At 40.0% G+C, this 20317-nt stretch overlaps 2 protein-coding genes across 4 annotated transcripts in view; one reads left to right on the forward strand and one right to left on the reverse strand.

The window, feature by feature from the left end:
- Nucleotides 1-12175, forward strand: part of dok6 (docking protein 6) — a 70385-nt gene extending 58210 nt beyond the window's left edge. The window contains exon 8 of the mRNA XM_074693205.1: nt 8233-12175. Coding sequence (XP_074549306.1) covers nt 8233-8387 — 155 coding nt within the window. The 3' untranslated portion in view covers nt 8388-12175. The remainder of the gene's footprint in view (nt 1-8232) is intronic.
- On the reverse strand, nt 12142-18993 carry cd226 (CD226 molecule). Of its 3 annotated transcripts, none has more exons than XM_074693206.1 (6): nt 18793-18993; nt 17807-18130; nt 17290-17670; nt 16834-16936; nt 15576-15630; nt 12142-12436 (listed from the first exon to the last, which is right to left on the reverse strand). In XM_074693206.1, the coding sequence occupies exons 1-6, from the start codon at nt 18854-18856 to the stop codon at nt 12410-12412; spliced, it is 954 nt and encodes a 317-aa protein (XP_074549307.1). In that variant the 5' UTR covers nt 18857-18993; the 3' UTR covers nt 12142-12409. The 3 variants fall into 3 exon arrangements, with proteins under 3 accessions (XP_074549307.1, XP_074549308.1, XP_074549309.1); XM_074693207.1 differs by lacking the exon at nt 12142-12436 and adding an exon at nt 12443-13300; XM_074693208.1 differs by lacking the exon at nt 12142-12436 and adding an exon at nt 12443-13335 and having other exon boundaries at nt 18793-18926.
- Nucleotides 18994-20317: the final 1324 nt, after the last annotated feature.

Here is a 20317-nt window from a genome sequence, read left to right on the forward strand (position 1 = left end):
GTGTGGCTTTTATATTCTTTAACACTCTACGCGTCTGTTCCCAAGATGCAGGGGGCCGTGTATACCAAACAACTTCACGCCAGGAACTTTTCATCACACAGTAATCATAGTGATCCCTGTGTGATGAATCATATAAATACCAGTCTTTTTTGTCCTTTAGACACCAGGAGCTCTGGTTTGTCTGCATGTCTCTGCGTTGAAGTTCGACATTTTTCAGGGGGGTGCAAAGCGGAAATTTTCGGCGTGAAAAGGACCACATAAGGGGGCAAGACTGCTAAAATAATGTAATTTGTTAGCACGAAGCTACATGATCCTCGCAGACACATAAAGCAAGCTTTAAAAAGATAGCAGCAAAAACAGCAGTGTTTCAGACAGAGGCTGAAATAAAGACTTTCTAAAACATTCTTTTTTTTCTGTAAATCATGTAAAGCTACTACAAGGGTATCAGAATTGCGACCTGTGCACCTTTGCACAACGAGAGCAAACACTGAATGAACATCCAACAACCTCTGATGGTGAGATTATGAGACAGCACAAACAGAAAAAAACAAAGAGTGTAAATAAGCTTCTCACACCTGGTTTTAATGATAGCAAGTGTTGGTTTCACTTTAAGAATTATGCAACATATTAACCCAACATCATAGGACAAAGCAACATATGAACTGAGGAACATGTGTTGAGACCAGGAGGGCCAGAGATGTCATATAGATTCAAAAGACTGAGGAAGATTTTAACACTTGGTAGAGCTGTTGCATTGCACAAGATTGCATGAGTTTTCATAATGTCATGGCTCATCTGTGCATTTCCATGTGTGTTTCAGTTATCCACATCCCATGGTGCACTGCTGCCATGGTGCTTTCTGACCCGTCTGTCATTCTGTGCAGGCGCAATCAGTGAAAGATCCCCCAAGCAAATGAACCAGCTCGTGGTGCTTTGCTTCCATTGTGCAAGAGTGTGCAAATGGCTGACCAGGATTTCTGGCCTGCTGGAAGTCCAACCAGAAGCAGTTGATTAGGCTGTGATTGGTACATGTACACTGCAAGGCAAACTTGCAAACTTAGCCTGACGTCAAAACCAGCTCAAAAATTGGGTCAGAATCTGCCTCATTGGTGCATTGCTTCCCCAGCTTTAATTTAATTTACTATGTTCCCAGTTTTGTTCTGATATTTATGAATGTTCCACTGCAAGGATAAGCAGACCTTAAAGCTCCTGTGAGGAGCTGAATGGGAAGTGAACTGATTTTTTTTTTTTTTTTTACCAATACTTCCATTTTACCTAAAAAAAAAGCAAATCATCAGCAACAAGATTGACAGTTTCAATGTCGTTATTTTTAATGCTTGGCAAGGCTGCAGTAGGTGTTAGACAAAGCAATTAACAGCATGTTGAAGAGATGGTACTTTCTAAAGATTTATATTAAAATGATATTTTTAAGGTTCTTTTTTTCCTTTTTTCTATCTAGAAAAACAGACATACAGAATGAAATTAGTAACAAACTAAGCCCCTTAGGGGATATAGGCAGAAAAAATAAAAATATATGCTCGTGCACAAGACATATCAGTTGTACAACAGAAAACAGCTGGTCTTAGCATTCTTTTTTTTCTGGTTGACATTACAGGACTTAGTTGGGAGATATTATAACCTTAGACTTTGTCTCAGAATATCATTTAAAACGGGTTTTAAAGTCTTGTAATCGGGTTCAGACGCGAGGGATACACCTGTATCCATCGGGTAAAAGCTTTCATTTATGAACTAAATACTAGGCCAACTCCATGGATACAGATATATACACACAAAAGGCAATAAATATGGATTACATGCCAGGAAAGAAGACTTTTGTTCCTAAATAAAACTGAACCCAAAAGATGTCAAACTCAGAAGAACACGACTGCTATGGAGCCATCCCACTGCTCAGTCTGCAGCGCGCACCCAGCTTCAGTCAAACAATGTGCATTGAAAACTTCTGGATATGCAGAAAAAATTTAATTATCTCAAAACTTTAAAGCTACCACAAATAAGATCAGTTATTACTGGGTCATACCCCCGATATTTAACCATCAGAAATATTGATTTTGCCTTCACAAAGCAACACTAACTGAAGCGCTGCGATCTTGGTTTGAATCTAAAGTATCCCCAAAAGAAAATAGTTCATCTTGTTTTTTCTGGTGACATTACTAAAATATGCACACCCTGTTTCATCATTAATGTGATCATGTGTACTGAAACAGATAATTTAGTCTCTGTGTTTTCTTGAGTGCACAAGGAACATATATTTTTACTTTCTCTGCCTATGTCCCTTCAGAGGATACCACGTTACCCATTTAGGGCTCTATAAACTTGGAAAATCCCAAAAGGCCCTTATGTTTTGATTGTGCATATGACTAAAAAGTGGGTGTACCCCCCATATCTACGATGCAGCGAGGAAAATCCACATGTGGCATGTTTCTACATCCAGATCTATGCCATTTCACACCCAAGATTGATAAATGTGGGCAGAGAGCTTTAAATTTGCCAAAAAAATGTAAAAAATCATAAAGGATCAAAATAGATTTTCTGAAATGCAAAGATTCATATAGCTTTTAGTCACAACTTCACCCACCAGGCACACAGATATAAACATTATAGACCCTGTAAAAGGCTGATGGTTAACTGTTTAAAAGAGCTACAAGTGAATTACTTCTCACAAACCTCTTCACAGAACTCCTCCTCAGAATGAACACCTCACCAGCTGTAGTTAACGTTCACTCCTGCAGGGATTCAGAGTGTGATAGGCCCTTTTATTTTCCTCTAATAATGATTGTATTAGCCAAAATGGATTAAGCAGCAAATAGAGGTAAGAAATCAGGAAATTTGGACCATGACGGCTGGCTGCTTCAGCTCCTTGGCTGTGTCCCTGCGTGCACGATGAATATCCAATCAGCACAGTCAATTTGCTGAGTCATGCTCGGGTTGCTTTCAAATACCCTGCGGGTCCGGGGGAATAATTAAGGAACACAGTTTCCCTGTCCCGTTGAGGTTTATTCACCTATGTGTTTATTTCTTTGCCTGTGTTAATATGAGGAGCTGGCAGCTGATGTACTCTTTTATTTAAAGTAATTTCACGTCTGCTTTTTATTGAGCTTTATTTCAAAAGCACATCCCCAGAAGCCTTGTTTGCGGTCACTGAAAGTAAAAATTGTCCTAAGTGTTTCCTTTAAGTGAACTTGAAGGATGAATCCTCTATCCTCTAACACCTATGTAGCTCTAATTTCAGCCTCCAGATAATTTGTTAGATGTTTAAATCTCCAGGAACTAAACAGTAAAACAGAGTATCTCCACTTTGTCTTGTTTTCCACCTCCGGTCTCCTAATGCTATTCACTTTTATTTTGCATTTCACTGGAGCGGCTGTGTTCTCTTGAGTTTGCCGATGCATACAAATAAGTGCACTTTAAAGTTTTGGAGTTGAAAAAGCAAAAAGCTCCTCGCCTGTCGGAAATGGTTCAATTACTGCCTCTAATAGTGGAATGGAACGGGAACAAGAATGTCTGTATTTTTTACTTGGGCCCATTTTTCTGTAATTTTTTTTGCCATTTCACAAACACACTCACTCTCACACACACACTGTTTCTTTGCATTTCATTGTGCTCCACAGTTTAGTGGCAAAGCATTAGCAATTCTAATAGAACAGAGTGCTGTTCTTAGTTTGATACGAGGGGGGTTTACTGAGCAGGTGAAAGTATCGGAGGCACAGGGAATGATGATTGAAGAACAGGAGGATAACACTATCTTTTCTGCAACAGGCAACAAGGAATTTCACAGATTTGGATGCAAAAGACTGGATGCTATAAAAAATTCATTAGAGGTAAAGAAGCGTTCAACTGCTTTGGTGTCTCTCAGGTGGCTCTTTGGGAGGTTCTCAGTCTCTTGCAGAAGTTCTACGAATCCAAACCCAATCCTCAGCCCGCTTTGGACTCGCTCTTACAGGGAATTATCGCTCCTGAAGGTTTTTTTGTTGCACAAAAACACAAAGCTTCACACCAGCAGCTGAAGTTTTCCTCTCAAGTTACAGCTGTTACGAAACCACCAGCTGGGTTACGGTAGTGTGAAAGAAAAGGTGCAGACAGATGTGAATGTTTTTGTCTGAATGCAAGAATGAAAAGGTGCTTGTCTATCCAAGGTTCGCCATTGTATCAGTCAGAGAGTGTGTGAGTGCCCTCCCTGCCTTGTCGTGTCTGCTCCGGCCCAGCAGCTGCCACCCCGGGCTAGATAGGATGACATGACCTTGCCTGGTAATGAAAAGGCACTGACAAATCACTGTCTGCTCCTCATAGGGACCAGAGAGCAGGAGGAAGAGGAAAAGAGATGCTGACATCCTCTTGTGTGTGTGTGTTTTCAGGACTATTTTTTCCTGTGAGAGTGTTTGTGAGTGTTGATATCTTGTCCAAAAAGTGGTTCTTGTGAAAAGTCAAGCATTACAGGACAATCACAAGCACTGACATTAGTGGCTTAAGGAACTGCAGTTCTTAGAGTGTCCATTTGAGGCTGGTTTCAAAAGTGAGTCACTCCCTATTGGGTCTAATACCAACACTTTCAGCAGAAATGTACATACAGTAGTCAAGGCCTGTTACTGTAATGGCCTTGAGAGCTTATTCCTTATAAACCATTTAAATAAATCTTCAGGGTAAGGCATGGTGTTGTCTGCATAAATTTTGGCACAGCTTATTCGATGAGCTAAGACTTAGTCACCTTGTTTGTGTTGTTGATACTTTTTGGGGATTTTTTAATAGGAATCTCAGTCTGTTATCGTATTTTCCAAGCACTCTATTGTTGTAACAAGCAATCTGTGTCTTTTTTGGTGGGCGAAGTTTAGTTGGATTTTTTTTATTTTTAAACACTTATTTGGCGACCACTTACTGCATCTATTTGTTTTTTTTTCAGTGTTATACATATATTAATCCAGTGGATGGGAATCAGAATTGTTGAAGGGACTAAGGAAAGTTATCATGATAAAGACTGATTACTCCTATGCCATTCACCTGTTCCTCTACGAATGGAAAGACTATCACACGATCCATTACTTTGCTATACCTCACAAGCTCCTTTAGCTTCTTTGATCTCACAATAATGTCTTGGGTTTTGAAAGTGAAAGTAGGAATGTGTACCTTTAGTCATCTAAAAGTTTAAACTTTTGCCCTTGGTAGTCAGCAGATATGAAAGTCGATTAAACAAGTAGTCAGAGGCTGTATCTGCAGTTAACAGCTCATGCCATAATACTAAAAGGCTCTACTACCTGGATATAAATAGGCACAAACAATTGATGGGGTATTGTAGTGCATCATAATCTGGTAGAGTTTTGGTCTACATTGAGTTTTATATAGGCAGTGATTGGTTAAATTAGCATACACACACTTGACTAGAGAAATGTTAAACCATTACAGTCATGTTGATAATAACCTGCAAGAAGGACTGAAGGCTTGTGACGCTGTCTCTGCTGACACTAGCTACACTCTGTAAAAAAAATTTGACATCACTTACCTGAAGATCTGGTGATCCAGTGTTTGGCCTCATCGATTTGGGCCATTTCCTAAGTGTTTCGTCGCCAGAGACAAGTCAGTAAACTGCAAGTAATATTTCTATTTCTTGACTGAGAAACTAGTCATCATGGAATGTCCCTTATCTAGTCTTCCAGTCTTTGTTCTTGATGGTATGATTTCTTCATGGTATGATTATGTCTCTTCAGAAGTTGATGTACTTAGTAAAACGATCAACCTGTCTGTCAACGTCCATGCTGTTCTCATCTGTTTCCAGCATCGCAATCTGTGCATTTAAAGCAGTCCCTTGGAGCCTCACTAGCCTCAGGTGTCCATTGCCCGACTGTGAGGCTAGTTGCATGCTGCCTCAGTACACAGGGTTTGTTAAAGGTCTGCAGGAAAACCGGGTTGTGCTCTGACCTACCCAGTGTTGTTAAGGCAGTAGCTCTGTAGGGCTGTATGCAGGGAAACAGTCCATGAGTTAAAGTGGTGGTATGCAACCCCAGGGTTTATTGACATCCGTACAGTGGTCTACTCCATTGACAATTTATCTGCGATTAATGTCTTGGGGCAGATCGATGCATCAGCTATTGCTTTTTAATTGATAGATTGTATAACAAAATAAAACACACAAAACAAAACAAAACAAAACAAAAAAAGGAAAAATGACTGGCAAAAGCACTTTACACCAAACCGACTGCAATGAGAGCCCCGTCTGTAAATTGTCTCTCATTTGTACAGACCCTTACTGATTCTAGCTGTTTCTCAATTGAATGAATTAAGCATTGGTGTCAACTTGGCTTCACTCAGCGATTGTCTTCTTGTCCAAATGCAGTTGATCAACAGAATTGCATGAGAAAGAAAGCCTTGAAACAACACCTTTTCTTGCTAACAATTTGTTACGCCTTGAGCCCGAAACTGTTTTCTATCACTCCCAGAGGAAAAAAAAAAAACATTGGGTTCTTCAATCAGCAAGGAAATGAATCAGCCACAAGTGTCATCTGTATCAGCTCCAATGATTTGGCACCTCTCCAAGCCTCTCTTGGCCAAATGTGGTTGACTGTGGCAACAGTAACCAATATGACATCAGAAAAATGGCAAACCCAAGGTTTCAAGAGGCAGTTGACAAACCAGCAGAGGAGGCTGCGTGTATTATTGAAAGCATCTACAGACAAACATAGCTGTTTATGACGGAAGAGACATCCACACTGGGCTTCCTGCCTCTTTTTGCAGCCTAAATTGGCCATGCTTGAGGGAAAGGATTGTCTTGGCAAAGATGTGAAAGGGACATGCCTGGTTGCGCATCAGTCGTTTCAGCAATTTATTAAGTACAACATGGAAGGGAGAGGAAATGTCCCCGTTTTCCTGACTTGCAGAACATGGACTGAGCTGCATTTAAAACCTTAAGCTGGAGCCTTATCTCATTTTTCTTTATTCCAGTGAGGGATGGAAGGAAAGACTAGTGGACACAGGTGTATGTGCGTTTGGTATGTGTGTGTGTGTCTTTATGACTCACCTGTAAGACTGCCTCTGTTTTGGTCTCATCCTCACTCCCACATCAGCCCCTCTGTGTCTTCCTCCGGCAAGCTGTTCCCTTACCTCACACAGGAAAGAGCGTTTTTTTTTTTGTTTTTTTTTTTTCCCTGTCTCTCTTCTCCCTGTCTGTCTTTACTTCTGCATCACTTCCCTCCAACACACATATTCTGTTTTTAACAAGACTTCTCTCCCTCCGTGACTCTCGGTGACATGCATTCACGCAGCCACTTGACATTGATTGCCAGGCTGACTGGGTCATGTTTAATATTCCGTTGTGTGGTGAGGTTGGCAGTGCGTCTCGCAGTCTTAGCCCTGACTCCTTTTGGTGGCAGCGTGACTGGAACACAGAAAAAAAAACATGTTTGCTCTAAATGATCCGCAAATCTATAAAACGTCTGTTAGTTAATCACCTCTTGATGTAGAGAAGATGACCCCTTTGGATGTTTTCTTTGAAGCAGGCTGCTTGAGAAAACAAAGTAAAATGAACGCCTCACTCAGATTTCAATTAGCCTCTGTGTGTTCATCCACTGAATTGTAATGACGCGCACTCACCTGTGAGAAGAGGATGCTCGTGCTTAAGTTCCACTTGATTACAGCTGTTTCTGATTTTGCACCTCCTGAAACATTTATCAGTGGCCACTTCCACCTTGTTCGGTGCATGATCAGCAGTCTGCCAGCCACTTTATCCTCAACCTACCTTGCAGAGCACATCTCCAAAACAGCATCCTAATATATTATTAATGGTCTCAGAGTTGCAGAGAACAGCCCTCCACCCACAAGTATCTATTACCTCATTTGTGGTGCAGTTAACAAATATGAACTGCAGAACAAATTGGTCCAATTAAATTAATTTAAGGTGGAGGGGGGGTGGTAGATTTGAAGTGAAGTTTGATTTCTTCAGCGTCAGATTGATGTGTTTTGTATCCTGGAAAAACCACCTACATCAGTCAAAAGGTTTTAATGATTATTTCTGCTCAGTGACGAACATTAAGGGTATTTTTGTCATCGTATAGATATCAGCATGGACAGTAACCAAGCAACAGTTTAATCTTGAATATCTTATCAAGAAAAACAGGATTTATGCATTCTTCATGTCAGGTCAGGTGAAATGAAACAGATTCATTTTCATTCTGCTATAAAAAGACGAGCTCCACTGACTCCATCCCCACTTTTTTTTTTCTTCCACAGGAAGCAGCCTGTCAATGACTTTCATCCCTCGAGCACAGACCTTCCCCAGCTTTCTGTCTGATGAGCCAGAACAGGAGGAGAGCCAGCACCAGGAAGAGGCACCGTCGCCCTCTAGTGGCTGTGAAACTGGTTGCAGCCTGAGACCCATTCAATGACACAGAGTTGCTCCTGTAAAACTGGACACTTTGCCCTCTGTTGTAGAAAGGATGTAGAAATATGTATAGTGACGTGTAATATATCATCACCTGGTGTCAACTGTAGAGCAAGTGGGATGTGAGAAGGATCCTGAAAAGTCTCTTTTGTTTGTTTGAAAGCTTCAGATATTTTACCAAAACCCTGAAAGTGTCGTTCTCATGTACTTCTCTCTTCATTTTGCTCTTAAAGCCAGCGGGACTTTCTTTTTAATCTCTGCGCTGTACATTACAAGAAGTTTGAGAAGTTCAACAGCGAAGGAAAAGAAAATAATCAAAAAGTTTTGAGGGTTTTTTTTCTGAAAGGGGTGAAATCACATCAGGCTCATTCTCACAGTTTGCTGTGTCAGCAACCATTTCCAGTGAAATTTCACCACTTTTAACATTACTGTACTTTGCCCTCTCAAGAATGTGAAATTGATCAATGGCCTCAGAAAAATGCTCAACACTGATGTCCGTGATGAATCAGCAGAAGCCCTTTAAAGGTTATAAGGGAAGAAGTCATTCAGAGGTATGCGCTGAGGATAAGAGTGAACTGTTGAGTCAGAAATGACAAAATGCAGCTTTCTCAAATCCTCTACTTCAAACTGCCAGCCCCACATTACTCCAGCAGAGCAATTTAGGTTTAATGGCTTCCGAGCTCTTCTTCAGCCTCATTTACAGTAGTAAGAACTGGATGTTAGTCAAAGGAGAACAGTGGGACATGTTGGCAAGCTAAGTTGGGCAAGGGAGGAAGTAAATAATGGCATCTTAAGAAAAAGTATAAAGATAGTCATAAATTTATATGAAAATCTGGGAAATAAACTTAATAACAAACAAAAGCTGAATAAATTATAAGCTGATCTACAGTGGGTAGCTGGTTAGCTTAGCTTCCAAGACTTAAGAGCTAAACTAACCCAACCCCACTATAAATCATCAAAACTGTGTCTGAAAAGCTATCCTGCAGATAGTCTATAGTTAGCCTAGCTTTCCACAAGCCTGGGAATAGCTTGCCTGCGAAGCAAGAAGCTAACAATGTCTGTCTACCAGCACTTTCAAAGCCATAACTTACTTGTGGAGTAAACAAATAAAGTAACTGGTGTTATGTTGTGAACATGAAGAGTAGCTTGAGCTAAAACTTCCTCATTCTCTTCTGAATTAGTTTAGCCAACCAGCTGCTAGCATGACACATTAGCTTACATATGGCCTTTATTAACTTTTGTCAAGAATATAAGAAACTTTGAGCTGTAACTACATCAAAAATAAGGACAGATTAGAAGCCATCAGTTTGTCACCTTTCAGCCTGACTCACTTCTTTTAAAGTATTTTACATTAGCTACAATTTACTATTGTTTTGGGAGCTAAAATGGACAAAATTAGTCAAAACTCCTTTGTAATTTCAGTGATCCCTTCTGTAGCATGTGAGCTGTATTTCCGTACATGCCAGCTGTGATGAAAATTTTCCCCACACCATCATCCTCCTAGAGTAAGAAGTGCCTTCAAAAACAGACCGCTGAGTGTGACCGCTGAGACTTACACAGAGCATCCCCACTTTGAAGTTTGAGTTTACCCCATTTGGACAGAATTTAGTGTTCAATCTTCAAATCATTTCTCATTCTTAAGTTCCTGTGGACCCAGCTGTGAAATGCCATGTCATCTGCGGAAAAATTTAAGCTGAGCTCCTCTAGTCAGTGGAGAAACACACTTGTTGCCTGTTGGTGGCTGTCAACACGTCTTGAAGTGTTTGTGGTTTGAGTGGTTGTGTTTTTTTGTTTCATGAGTAGATACAGATCTTGCGACTCTAAAACCCTTCAACAACTGCAGACAAAAAAATGATCAAAATGACAATCAGTTTGAGGCAGCAAAGTTTGTAATACCTTTAATGATTTTCTTTGTTGTTGTTAATATTATAAATTACTGTAGAACTAAAAATACAAGCACTTATTTTATGTTTAAGTTAAGGTTTGCAGTTGGTCACTTTATCTTGTATACTGTATTTAAAAAAGTTGAATCTTTCTGTTTATTTGAGCCTCAAACAAAGTGCCCATGTCTTAGCATCACAGAGCTCATAGTTACAGAACATAGAAGTATGGTTGTCTGATATCTGGAGTAGTCTTAGCTCAAATGTGATAAATAAATGTATGTAAACTAGTTTCACTCCATTAGGACCATTAGAGCCAATACAAACCAAGACAACTGGGTAAAGGTAGAGAAAACTGTGTTTATCATTCGCTATTTTTGTTGCATACTTCAGTTGTTCGAGGGATGACATTGTATGTGTTGCTACATGATTGTATGTTTCCTCTGCGTTTGTGTTTTTGTTACTGTCAAGTTATATGTTATTAGCACTTTGGGTACACAGAGTGTAGGACTACAGTTTTCATTAAATGTACATATGTAATGTTTTTGATCATACAAGGGTAATAAATTGAATGTTCTACCATGAATCAGCATATATTTTAAGCTAGCTAATTAAGAAGGCAAAGTAAGTGGCTTTTCAGCTATTCTATACTTTTTTTTCCTGTGGAGAGAAGATTTTTACCTGGCGTTTCAATAGGAGACTAATTTAATGCTGTACCAAGCTATCCTCCTGTTAGCTTAGCTTCTTGTAGTAAAGAGAAAAAAAACATATGAGCATTATTAACAAAATCAACCCAGAGGAGCTTCTTAGATATTTTCTCAAAATCTTTTCTTTGTGGTGTTAAAGGTAGGGTCCGCAGGATTTTTTGTTGCTTGTAAACAAACATATCATTCAAACTAGGCTCCTCCTCCTTGGCTCAGTGCTAGTGGCAGCACACACCCACTGCCTCCAATAGAAACTACGTAAACACATTCACTGGCTCAGCAACCACCTTTACCATCCAGTTTCAACAAGGGAGAGAATCAAGAGCCGTGCTAGTGAATTAGCATGTTAGCAGAGGCTAACCATGGGTATTTGACACATACCTGTTAGCAGAAAGCCAACTCGCACTGCTCTTCATCCTGTGCAGCTCTCCAAGTGCCTGAAAGTAAGTGAAAGTCGAGCCAAGCTTCACCTTCATTTAGGCAAAAGGTTGATCTGTTTGGGGTTTTGTTTCACTTTAGTTGTTTCTTTCTTCCTCTGAGCTACGTCCACAATCGTAGCTGCTCTGATTAGCTTCTTCCACTTGCAATCATCAACTCAAAAAGTCACTTGCGCACTGTGATTGGCTGAGGTAACCACACTTATTCACTGCTCAGAAACGCCCCAACACAACCCATTCTATAAAATACAGGCTGAGGACAGGGTTTGAGGCAAACATAGACACTGACACTTATGTATAGAGGCCTATAAGGGATGACTGAGCCAGTTTATTCCTTGTAAAAATTTGTCAAGGAAAATCCCTGCAGACTCTGCTTTTAAGGTGAACTAAGTGCTATTTTTTCTGAGAGCTTCCTTTAGCCTACATTGATTGTCACCATGATAACTAAGCATTAACTAGAATAAGAGCTAGGCCAGCCATTTCTGCGTTCTTTAATATATGCGCTAAGCTAGGCTAACAACTGGCTAGTAGCAGCTTAAAGACACATGGATGGTGCAAATTTTTTCATGGTATACTCAATAAATAAGGAACATTTTCTCAAATGTGAAATTATTAGTGAATCAAGTGTACATGACCAAGACAGTTATATTTCCTTGGCACGGTTTATATCAGTGTGCAGTTTTCCTTTCACTTTGATTTTCTGATCACACACTCCCACATCAGAGGAAATCAACATGTTCACAGTTTTGACACTGCTTTATTGGTTCCACTTGGAGTCATTTACAGTCATGCACTTCAGTTTCAGTATTGCTGGTCACCCACACAGTATCACAGGCTTCACAGTCGAACGTACACTTGCAGCTTGTTCTGTTTTTCCATGAACAGCAAGATGAGAAAATGAAGGCAAACAAAGGTGTGTTTCCAAACTATATTGTCCCTTTGTGTTCCACATTTCTAACTCGTCCACACTTGTCTTGTTCTCTAGCAGAATAGCCTGCATATCCATTACTGCCTCTGCCACTGCCTCCATTTCTATGGAGATAAATGAATCAGATTATACGTAAACGACACACAACTCAGACACACTGCTATAAACTTCAAACACAAGTGCATACAGGCAGGCGTGGAAAGCATTCACAAGTAATAAATATAACTTGGAAATATTGTGACAGCTCATCATAAAATTGTACAGAAAAGAGTCATAAGAACAAAAATATGTATCAATAAATTCAACCAAAATTAAGAAGCTGTATTAGCTAAAGCAGAGGATTAGCTAATTAGAGTCGCTTTCATTATGAGAGCGTGCTGTAACTAGAATGCAGTCATCCTAGACAGAGAGCTCTTTGGGGGAAAGAGGGAGTCTCGAGTGATGGTACAGTGCTGAGTGAATGCTTTTCTTTGCCGTTAGATGATTAGACACCATTGTCAGGCTTTGAATGGAAACCAGGAGGGATGAAAGTTAAAAGAGTAATTACACAGGCTTTTGTCAATCGTTTTACTCAGGAGCTGGGGAAGTGAAAGAATGATTATCCAGGCCTTTGTGTGCTGTTTCTGCAAAGCGGTGACTGTCAAGAATAGTTTAACAAATATGTCCTCAACAGCAATCATGAAATACATCCTACATTCGGTCAGACTTAAACCTGAATAACAATCAGTGTCATTCTGGACCCTGCATCTTTAAAAACAAATAAATAACTAAGTTCAGCACTTACAATACATTTTTTTTCCTTTTTTATTCTTCAGTCTGCAAAGACAACATCTGCTGCTGGAAGCTCTATCACATTAACATGTCTGCTTTATTTACAAGGGAGCTGACGTCTGGTTTGGTGTGATCTTACAGTCCGTAGGTTGGCATAGACAGGGCAGTTTTTAATCTGCCTGGACTTCTTTGTACTCCTAGGACACACAGAGACGTTCTCATAGAAGTTTGGCTGTGGATATGTGGTAGACTGTGTTAGTGTATGAAGTGTTAGAGACATGTGACAGATTGCAGAGTAATGAAAGTGCAGCAGCTTCACAGAAAAAAAAAATCAAATATTTCTGTAAATGACTTAATATTAAATAACCCATATATTTGACAGAGGATCAGGACCATTTAAGAAAATTAGGATTTGGAGAAGAAATCTGTAATGTTACTAGAATACGTTGAAATTTTAAAGGAATAAGTCTTAATGTTGTAAGAAAAGGAGTCATGACGAAACAAGAAAAAGTCAAAATGTTAAGAAAATAAGTTGTAATTTTATGAGAACAAGTCTTGATGTTGTAGGAAAAGAAGCTATAATGGCTATAATAAAGATTTGTAATGTATCTTATGCGAATAGAGTCGTAATTTTACATGAGAAAAATCCTAATGTTATGAGAACAATAGGAATGGGTACCTTTTTACATTTGAGACGATACGGTACCAATTCCTGGTACCTGGCAATCGGTACCCAACAATATCAATTTCTAGTACTTTTGTGCATTTATGTGGAAAAAAATATCAGTTTTCTTTGTAATAAAATGTAAATTCTTTTAACATAATATATATTCTTCAATGTATAGCCTTTTAATGATGTGTTCATGTCCACCAACTCTTCCACTCCCTCATAGTCACAAGAATGTGTTTAAATAACTAAACACGGTACCTTTTGATTTTATGTGAATCGATACCTGGCACTTATGACAGAATTTGGTCGATACCTATGACAGAACCTAATTTACTACTCATCCCTAGAGAACAATGCATAATGTTAAGAGAAAAAAATAGGCAATACTACAGGAAAAAGTCCTAATGTTACAAGAAGTGTTGGGCCTGTTACTGAAAAAAAGTAATATATCATTTATTACTCTTTACTCTTTTTTTAAGTAATGTCATTACTTGAGTTTTACTCCGTGCCAAAAGTAATATATTACACTACTGATTATCACCCCACAAAACTGGTAATCGTGTCCTTTCTCCTCATGATTTTGAGTTTGCACATGGCCTCTGTGTGAATGTCATTGATGATAATGCCAGCTGGTGCGTTTTTTTCTGCAGCCTTTGAACACATCAAAGTTACAGTAAATATGAAATGCACATCTGGTCCGACTAAAGACAAGATAGACATTTCTTGAAATCCAGTCTATGTTAAACTAAGCTCAAAGAGACCTAGTACTGGGACACAATTTACCTCTGACAACAATACTTTTTCTCTTGATGAAACCAAAGCGATGGGAATATTTCCAGCCACTGAACTTAAATGTTTACTACTCCATTTTTTTCAAGCTTGCCAGGGTTGTCAGGTGTGTATGACAACAGGACAACAACTAAAAAATACAAGCCTATCGGCAAAACTACCTGCAGCAGGGCAAAAAATATGGCCAATTATGCAGAAAAAACCTGGCAGCAGTGAAGCGATCCACCTTGCTGCTCAACTGACTTGTGAAATAAAATTAATCTGCGGATTGTTGTATTTTGAATCTTTAGCAGGTTACAACAGTAAGGGAGTAACAAGTTACTTATTTGTGTTAGTAACTGTAGTATTATTACTGGAATTTCAAAAGTATTTCAGTACACTACTCATTACTGGTAAAAGTAATATTATTATAATAACATGTAACTGCCCAATACTGGTTACAAGTTGTAGTGGTACCAGATTAAGTTTTAATGCGAAAAAAACTGTGATGTTGCGAGGAAAAAAATTATATCACAAAAAGAAAGTCATAATGGAAAGAGCCCGTATATTACAGGGAAAAAATCAACTAGAGTAAAGCTCCCGATCCTCTGTCGAATATAAATAATATTGCATGGTATTTATTTAAAAAGCCTTAACTTAAATAATTATACTTGCTAAAACTGAAAAAAAAAGATTGTTTGAATACTTTTTATATTATAAAGCATAAAAAAGCTATGCACTTAACTCAACATGACAGTGTTACTATAACATAATAATTCTGTGTTAAAATATAAACTTTAACTAGTTTATTGACTTGTTCAGCAGCTGCCCACAAACATCATCCAAAGCCACAGCATTAGATGAGTTAGTGAACACATTACAGGGTTAATAATGAAGTGAAGAGTGTTTTAATAAAGAGGAACACTTTTATAATTAAGTGCATGTCTGACAAGAAGGTAAGGAAGAGCCTTTAATGTATTAAATGTATCGAGTGTAAAGACCAGAGTGGAAATGATTACTAAGGTCAGGCTCACCTGACTCTGGGACGGGTGCAGTTTGACTCTGTACTCCTCTCTCCTGTTCCTCTTCCTGTGATAAACATTGAACAAATAAACAAACAAACAAACAAAAAGGAGGAGGAGAAGGAAAAAATCAACAGATGTTGTGTAGTTAACCGTGCAATTTTTTGCAGTTGGGCGATTTTCTAATTCATTGTCCCAGGAGGATAAATTACAAAAACTTCTCATCTGGTGCAATGATTTCAAAAGCTCCAATGATTGATACACACAAGATGAATCAAAAGAAGTAAGTGATAACAGGGCAGCACAGAGACCTCCTTTTCTGAATAACTGGATGATATGATGGTTCCTGTAAAGATATTTAAGTCCTAATCTGCCCCCCTCAGATGCAGAGCTACCCCTACCCTAGCGGCCACACCACCCCTATATCAACCAGACTTTAGCGGGTATCACACACGTGCAGAGCCCGCCTACGTCATCGTGAAGCATCTGTTTACATGAAGCGCGATCTCACTAGAGTCAGCACAATAAGACCCAGAAAGCACTGCTACAACTTTAGAGACTTTTAGACATGGTAGGTCGTTTTTGTCCTACAAAGGCCTCTAACACCCCCGCTTCGTTTAAAATTACTGTCGAGGGATGTGCAGGCAGTGATCATACGTGAAGGATCACACGCGCTGTCCGCGTGCTTGTGCTCGTGCTCGTGCATGAATTAAACCGTGCAGAAGCCCACCTCTCCAGCAGAGAAGTGAATCCTGCTCAAGCCCGGCCCCCTTGCGGTCACACTGGCCATTCGAAACGTGCTTAAGGGCTGAAGCATGCTTAAGCACGGCACGGTTTGCCAGTGTGACCGCGTCCTAAGAATACTTTTTTTAATGCAATTAACATAGTACATATAAACTGACAAAATCTGCATGCTAACACTGACAATACAAGTATGTTAGCATAATGACATTTATATTCAGCCAAAGGCACAGCTGTGTGGATGCCCTCAGACCTCCTCAGAGTAGATTTCTGGTTTAGAAATTTTAAAAAATTTGACGAATGGAATGATGCTTCAAAATTAGCTGCAGAAGCATAAAGACAACTTCTCATCCCGTTGTTTTTAATGCAACTGTTACTGGGTAGATGCCAGACAAAGTGATTTATGCTTGTACATGAGACATGCTTTTATTAAAGCACAGAAACATAGAAACAGTTTTGTCCACATACAGTTATTTTTCTTACGGTGGCTTTGTTTTCGTCTATGCATTAAATGACCGTAGGCTCTTACCTGTGCCTCAGTGCAAGTATAAGAATGATGATGAAGAGAATAAGCCCAGCAGCTCCAGCCCCGATGTATATATACATCATGTACATAGATAAGCTGAATCCACCTGGTTATATAACAAAAAAGTCCAAATCAGACAAAAGGAAATGGTTTCTGTTCTCTGAAACACAAGACCATGTGGTTTTTCTTGAGTTTGTGGTCACTGAAACCTCCATTTTGGACTTATTGACTGCTCATGACTCATAGAAAACACATGACATTACTGTGCAGACAGGACTGTGGAAACAGCATCATGAGATGTGACAGGAAGTGGTTTCAGCTGAGTCTGTCTTGTAACATCACAAGCATTGTTTTACAAACCAATGCTTTTAAGAACATATATGAGCATTAGTAAATCAGTTTCATATGAATTAGCACCAGTAAGATGTCATGTGTGTGCTTGAGGTGGGTTTTTTGTACCTTGAGGTGGCACAGTGAGCAGCACAGTTGTGGTTTTTACACCTGCGTCGGTGCTGAAGGTACAGCGGTAGAAACCCCCGTCCTCTGGCTCCACACCTGTCAGGTGCAGACTGACATCCAGGCTGTCTGCACAGCTCACCCTGCCTCTGTCGCTGTAGTCTTCATTCACCAAGCCCCCCTCTACCTTCTTACACACACCAATGATGCTCCAGGGCAGACCGTGTGGCATCTTTTCCAAAATGACCTGGTAGACGGTGCCGTTGTGGACGTGGTTGCAGCTGATGGTCAGGTTGTCGTTCTGCCTTGCGACCAGCTCCCTGTCTGTTTTGATCCATTCTGGGGTGGGTGGCTCTGTGATGTCGTCATCTTTTGGGGGAATATCTGCAGAAAAAGAAAAGAAATCAAACCACATCATTAAGTTTTATTTCCAGTGTTCATTCTTTTTGGTAATCGAGTGGGTGCACAGTGAGTCAAGATTGAAACTCCCCCCAACAGTGCTCCCTGGAAAATCTATTACCTAAATCTTCCACCTGAATGTTCCTCGTCCAGGGGCCTTGTGGGAAGGTCTGAACAGAACAGTGATAAAGTCCGATATCCTGGTGAGTGACGTTCCTCATGGATATACTTCCATCCATCGGAGTGGTCCTCAGGAACTCTATCCTCTCGCGGTAATGGTGAGGAAAGTTGACGCCATACTCAGGATGGAAAACAGCTATTGGATCCCTGTCTGGTACTTTGGTCCAGGACACCATGCTGAGATTGCCGTTCCAAGGGCAAGCACAGTCGAGAACCATGCCTTCCTCCAGATGGACTGTGATGGCATCTTTCTGCTGAACAGCAACTGTAAAAAGTCTTTATTAAATCTATAATCTTAAAAAACAGAGTTCTAATCTTAATACACAGGGTATCTTGTAAAAAAAAAAGTTGGTTACAGATGGTTTTAGTGTTCTTGATAGTTAATGCTTAAAGAACAAACTCCTGAACAATGTATTTATTAACGCATCTATATGATCTGACAAGGAAAGACCTGTTTCTGCCTCCTAAATCTCTTCCAGCTGAAGATTAACACAGCCATTCACAGCTGAGGCCGTCCCCTGGGTAATGCTAATTAGGCTAATTTGAGCCAGTACACATAAACACAACTGACAATAGCTGGTGATCGAGCTTCCAAGTTTTCGAAGCCTTTTATCCGAGCTGAATGACAACCGATTTCAAGTCCAGCGATGCCTCTGGGAGAGCTCTGGCAGGTTTAGAATAATAATGCCTCTCAAAAACTGAGAATGACAAGCCTTTTTAACAAGATTCAAACCAGTTAAATCACAAAGAAACGTTAGATTAATGTGTAGAAATGTACAATCTGACAAAAAGTGCAGCAAAAACATCAGCAGAAGTTTGTTTCTTTTCTGAGTATCCTTACAGAAAACAGCTCACTGAAAGTGTTGGAATAAGACAAACTGAACCTTGGATTATCATCCAGTAAAAGCAGAGAAAAAATCTCCTTACCTTTAAGGAAAGGCAGAAAGATGAGTACCATGAAGTACCAGTGGTCCCTTTGTACAGCTTCCATCTTGCCCCACCAACGGAGAATGAAAGCAGCATTGATGAGACGAGTAAAGAGGCACCCAAGCTGCACTTCCTGCTAGCTCTCTGGCCACAGAGAAACACTTGAGCGACTGGGGGCCACACTTCATGGTTAGCCCACTGTTAGCTCATCCCACACAGAGAGGCACTTTATCAGCAGGGCTGGGAATGGGAGGCAAGCTTATTGTGTAATGCTGGGGTGGGGCACATGCTGGGATTTTACAAACTGTGGTGATTTTTAAAAATGCTGAGTATAAAAAGTTCTGATTCTTTATTATCAATTCTTCATTTGTTAGTGTTTTAGGTACATTTCATAAAGTCAAATCATGATTCAAAGAAGTAAAACTTTTAAATAAAACTATAGTTTGTTGGTCTGTTAATCCCCCTTTTCTTGCAGTACCAGGAATCATGAAGTGTTGTTGAAAGACAAGTGTGAAAGTGCAAATAAACTGCAGTTTCTTAGATGTCCACTAGAGGCTGGCCCCAAAAGCCAAGGAAGTGTCATAATCACCCAACACCCATTTTTACAGCAATCGGGAGTGACAAGGGCTGTGCACATGGAGCTGCAACCTTGATACCAGATTACACCTGCGCCCCAATTTTGTGTCATCAACTACATGTTTGTTTCTTATGCGGTGGATAGCTGTTTGTGATACTGAAAATTACTGAGGCAGTAAAATTCAAGGTTTACAAGTAATGGAGGAACTATGGAACAATTCCTTTAAGCAAAAAAATTGCTGACTGTAACTCTTACTCTCACTTCTTCGTGTGTTTTTATTTGTGTGACTCTTGATGTGCTGTTTCACACGAACAGCCATGTACACTCACCGGCCACCTTATTAAGTACACCTGTCCAACAGGTCATTAATGCAAATTTCTAGTCAGCCAATGACATGACGGCAATTCAATGCCTCTCGACATGTAGACATGGTCAAAATAATCTGCTGCAGTTCAAACCAAGCATCAGAATGGGGAAAAAAGGTGATTTAAGTGACTTTGAGCGTGGCATGGTTGTTGCTGCCAGACAGGCTGGTCTGAGTATTTCAGAAACTGCTGATCTACTGGGATTTTCATGCAAAACCATCTCCAGGGTTTACAGAGAATGGTCCCAAAAAGAGAAAATATCCAGTGAGCAGTGCTGTGGGCCAAAATGCCTTGTTGATGCCAGAGGTCAGAGGAGAATGGACAGACTGGTTGGAGCTGATAGAAAGGCAACAGTAACTCAAATAACCACTGGTTACAACCGAGGTCTGTAGAAGAGCATCTCTGAACGCACAACACGTCCAACCTTGAGGCAGATGGGCTACAGCAGCAGAAGACCACACCGGGTGACCCTCCTGTCAGCTAAGAACAGGAAACTGAGGCTACAATTCACACGGCAACACCAAAACTGGACAATAGAAGATTGGAAAAATGTTGCCGGGTCTGATGAGTCTGGATCTTTGCT

This window comes from Halichoeres trimaculatus, unplaced genomic scaffold (assembly GCF_033239565.1).
Source record: "Halichoeres trimaculatus isolate MK-OKI-2021-1 unplaced genomic scaffold, fHalTri1.1 fHalTri1_scaffold_18, whole genome shotgun sequence".
Classification (NCBI taxonomy): Eukaryota; Metazoa; Chordata; class Actinopteri; order Labriformes; family Labridae; genus Halichoeres; species Halichoeres trimaculatus.

Excerpts from the sequence above, each read along its gene's own strand:
- cd226 (XM_074693208.1), bottom strand. The coding sequence starts at position 18,856 with ATGGAAGCTGTACAAAGGGACCACTGGTACTTCATGGTACTCATCTTT. Across the intron at positions 16,937-17,289 it reads GCTCACTGTGCCACCTCAAG|GTGGATTCAGCTTATCTATG; the intron begins GTACAAAAAACC and ends TTATATAACCAG. Across the intron at positions 15,631-16,833 it reads ATACTTGCACTGAGGCACAG|GAAGAGGAACAGGAGAGAGG; the intron begins GTAAGAGCCTAC and ends TGTTTATCACAG.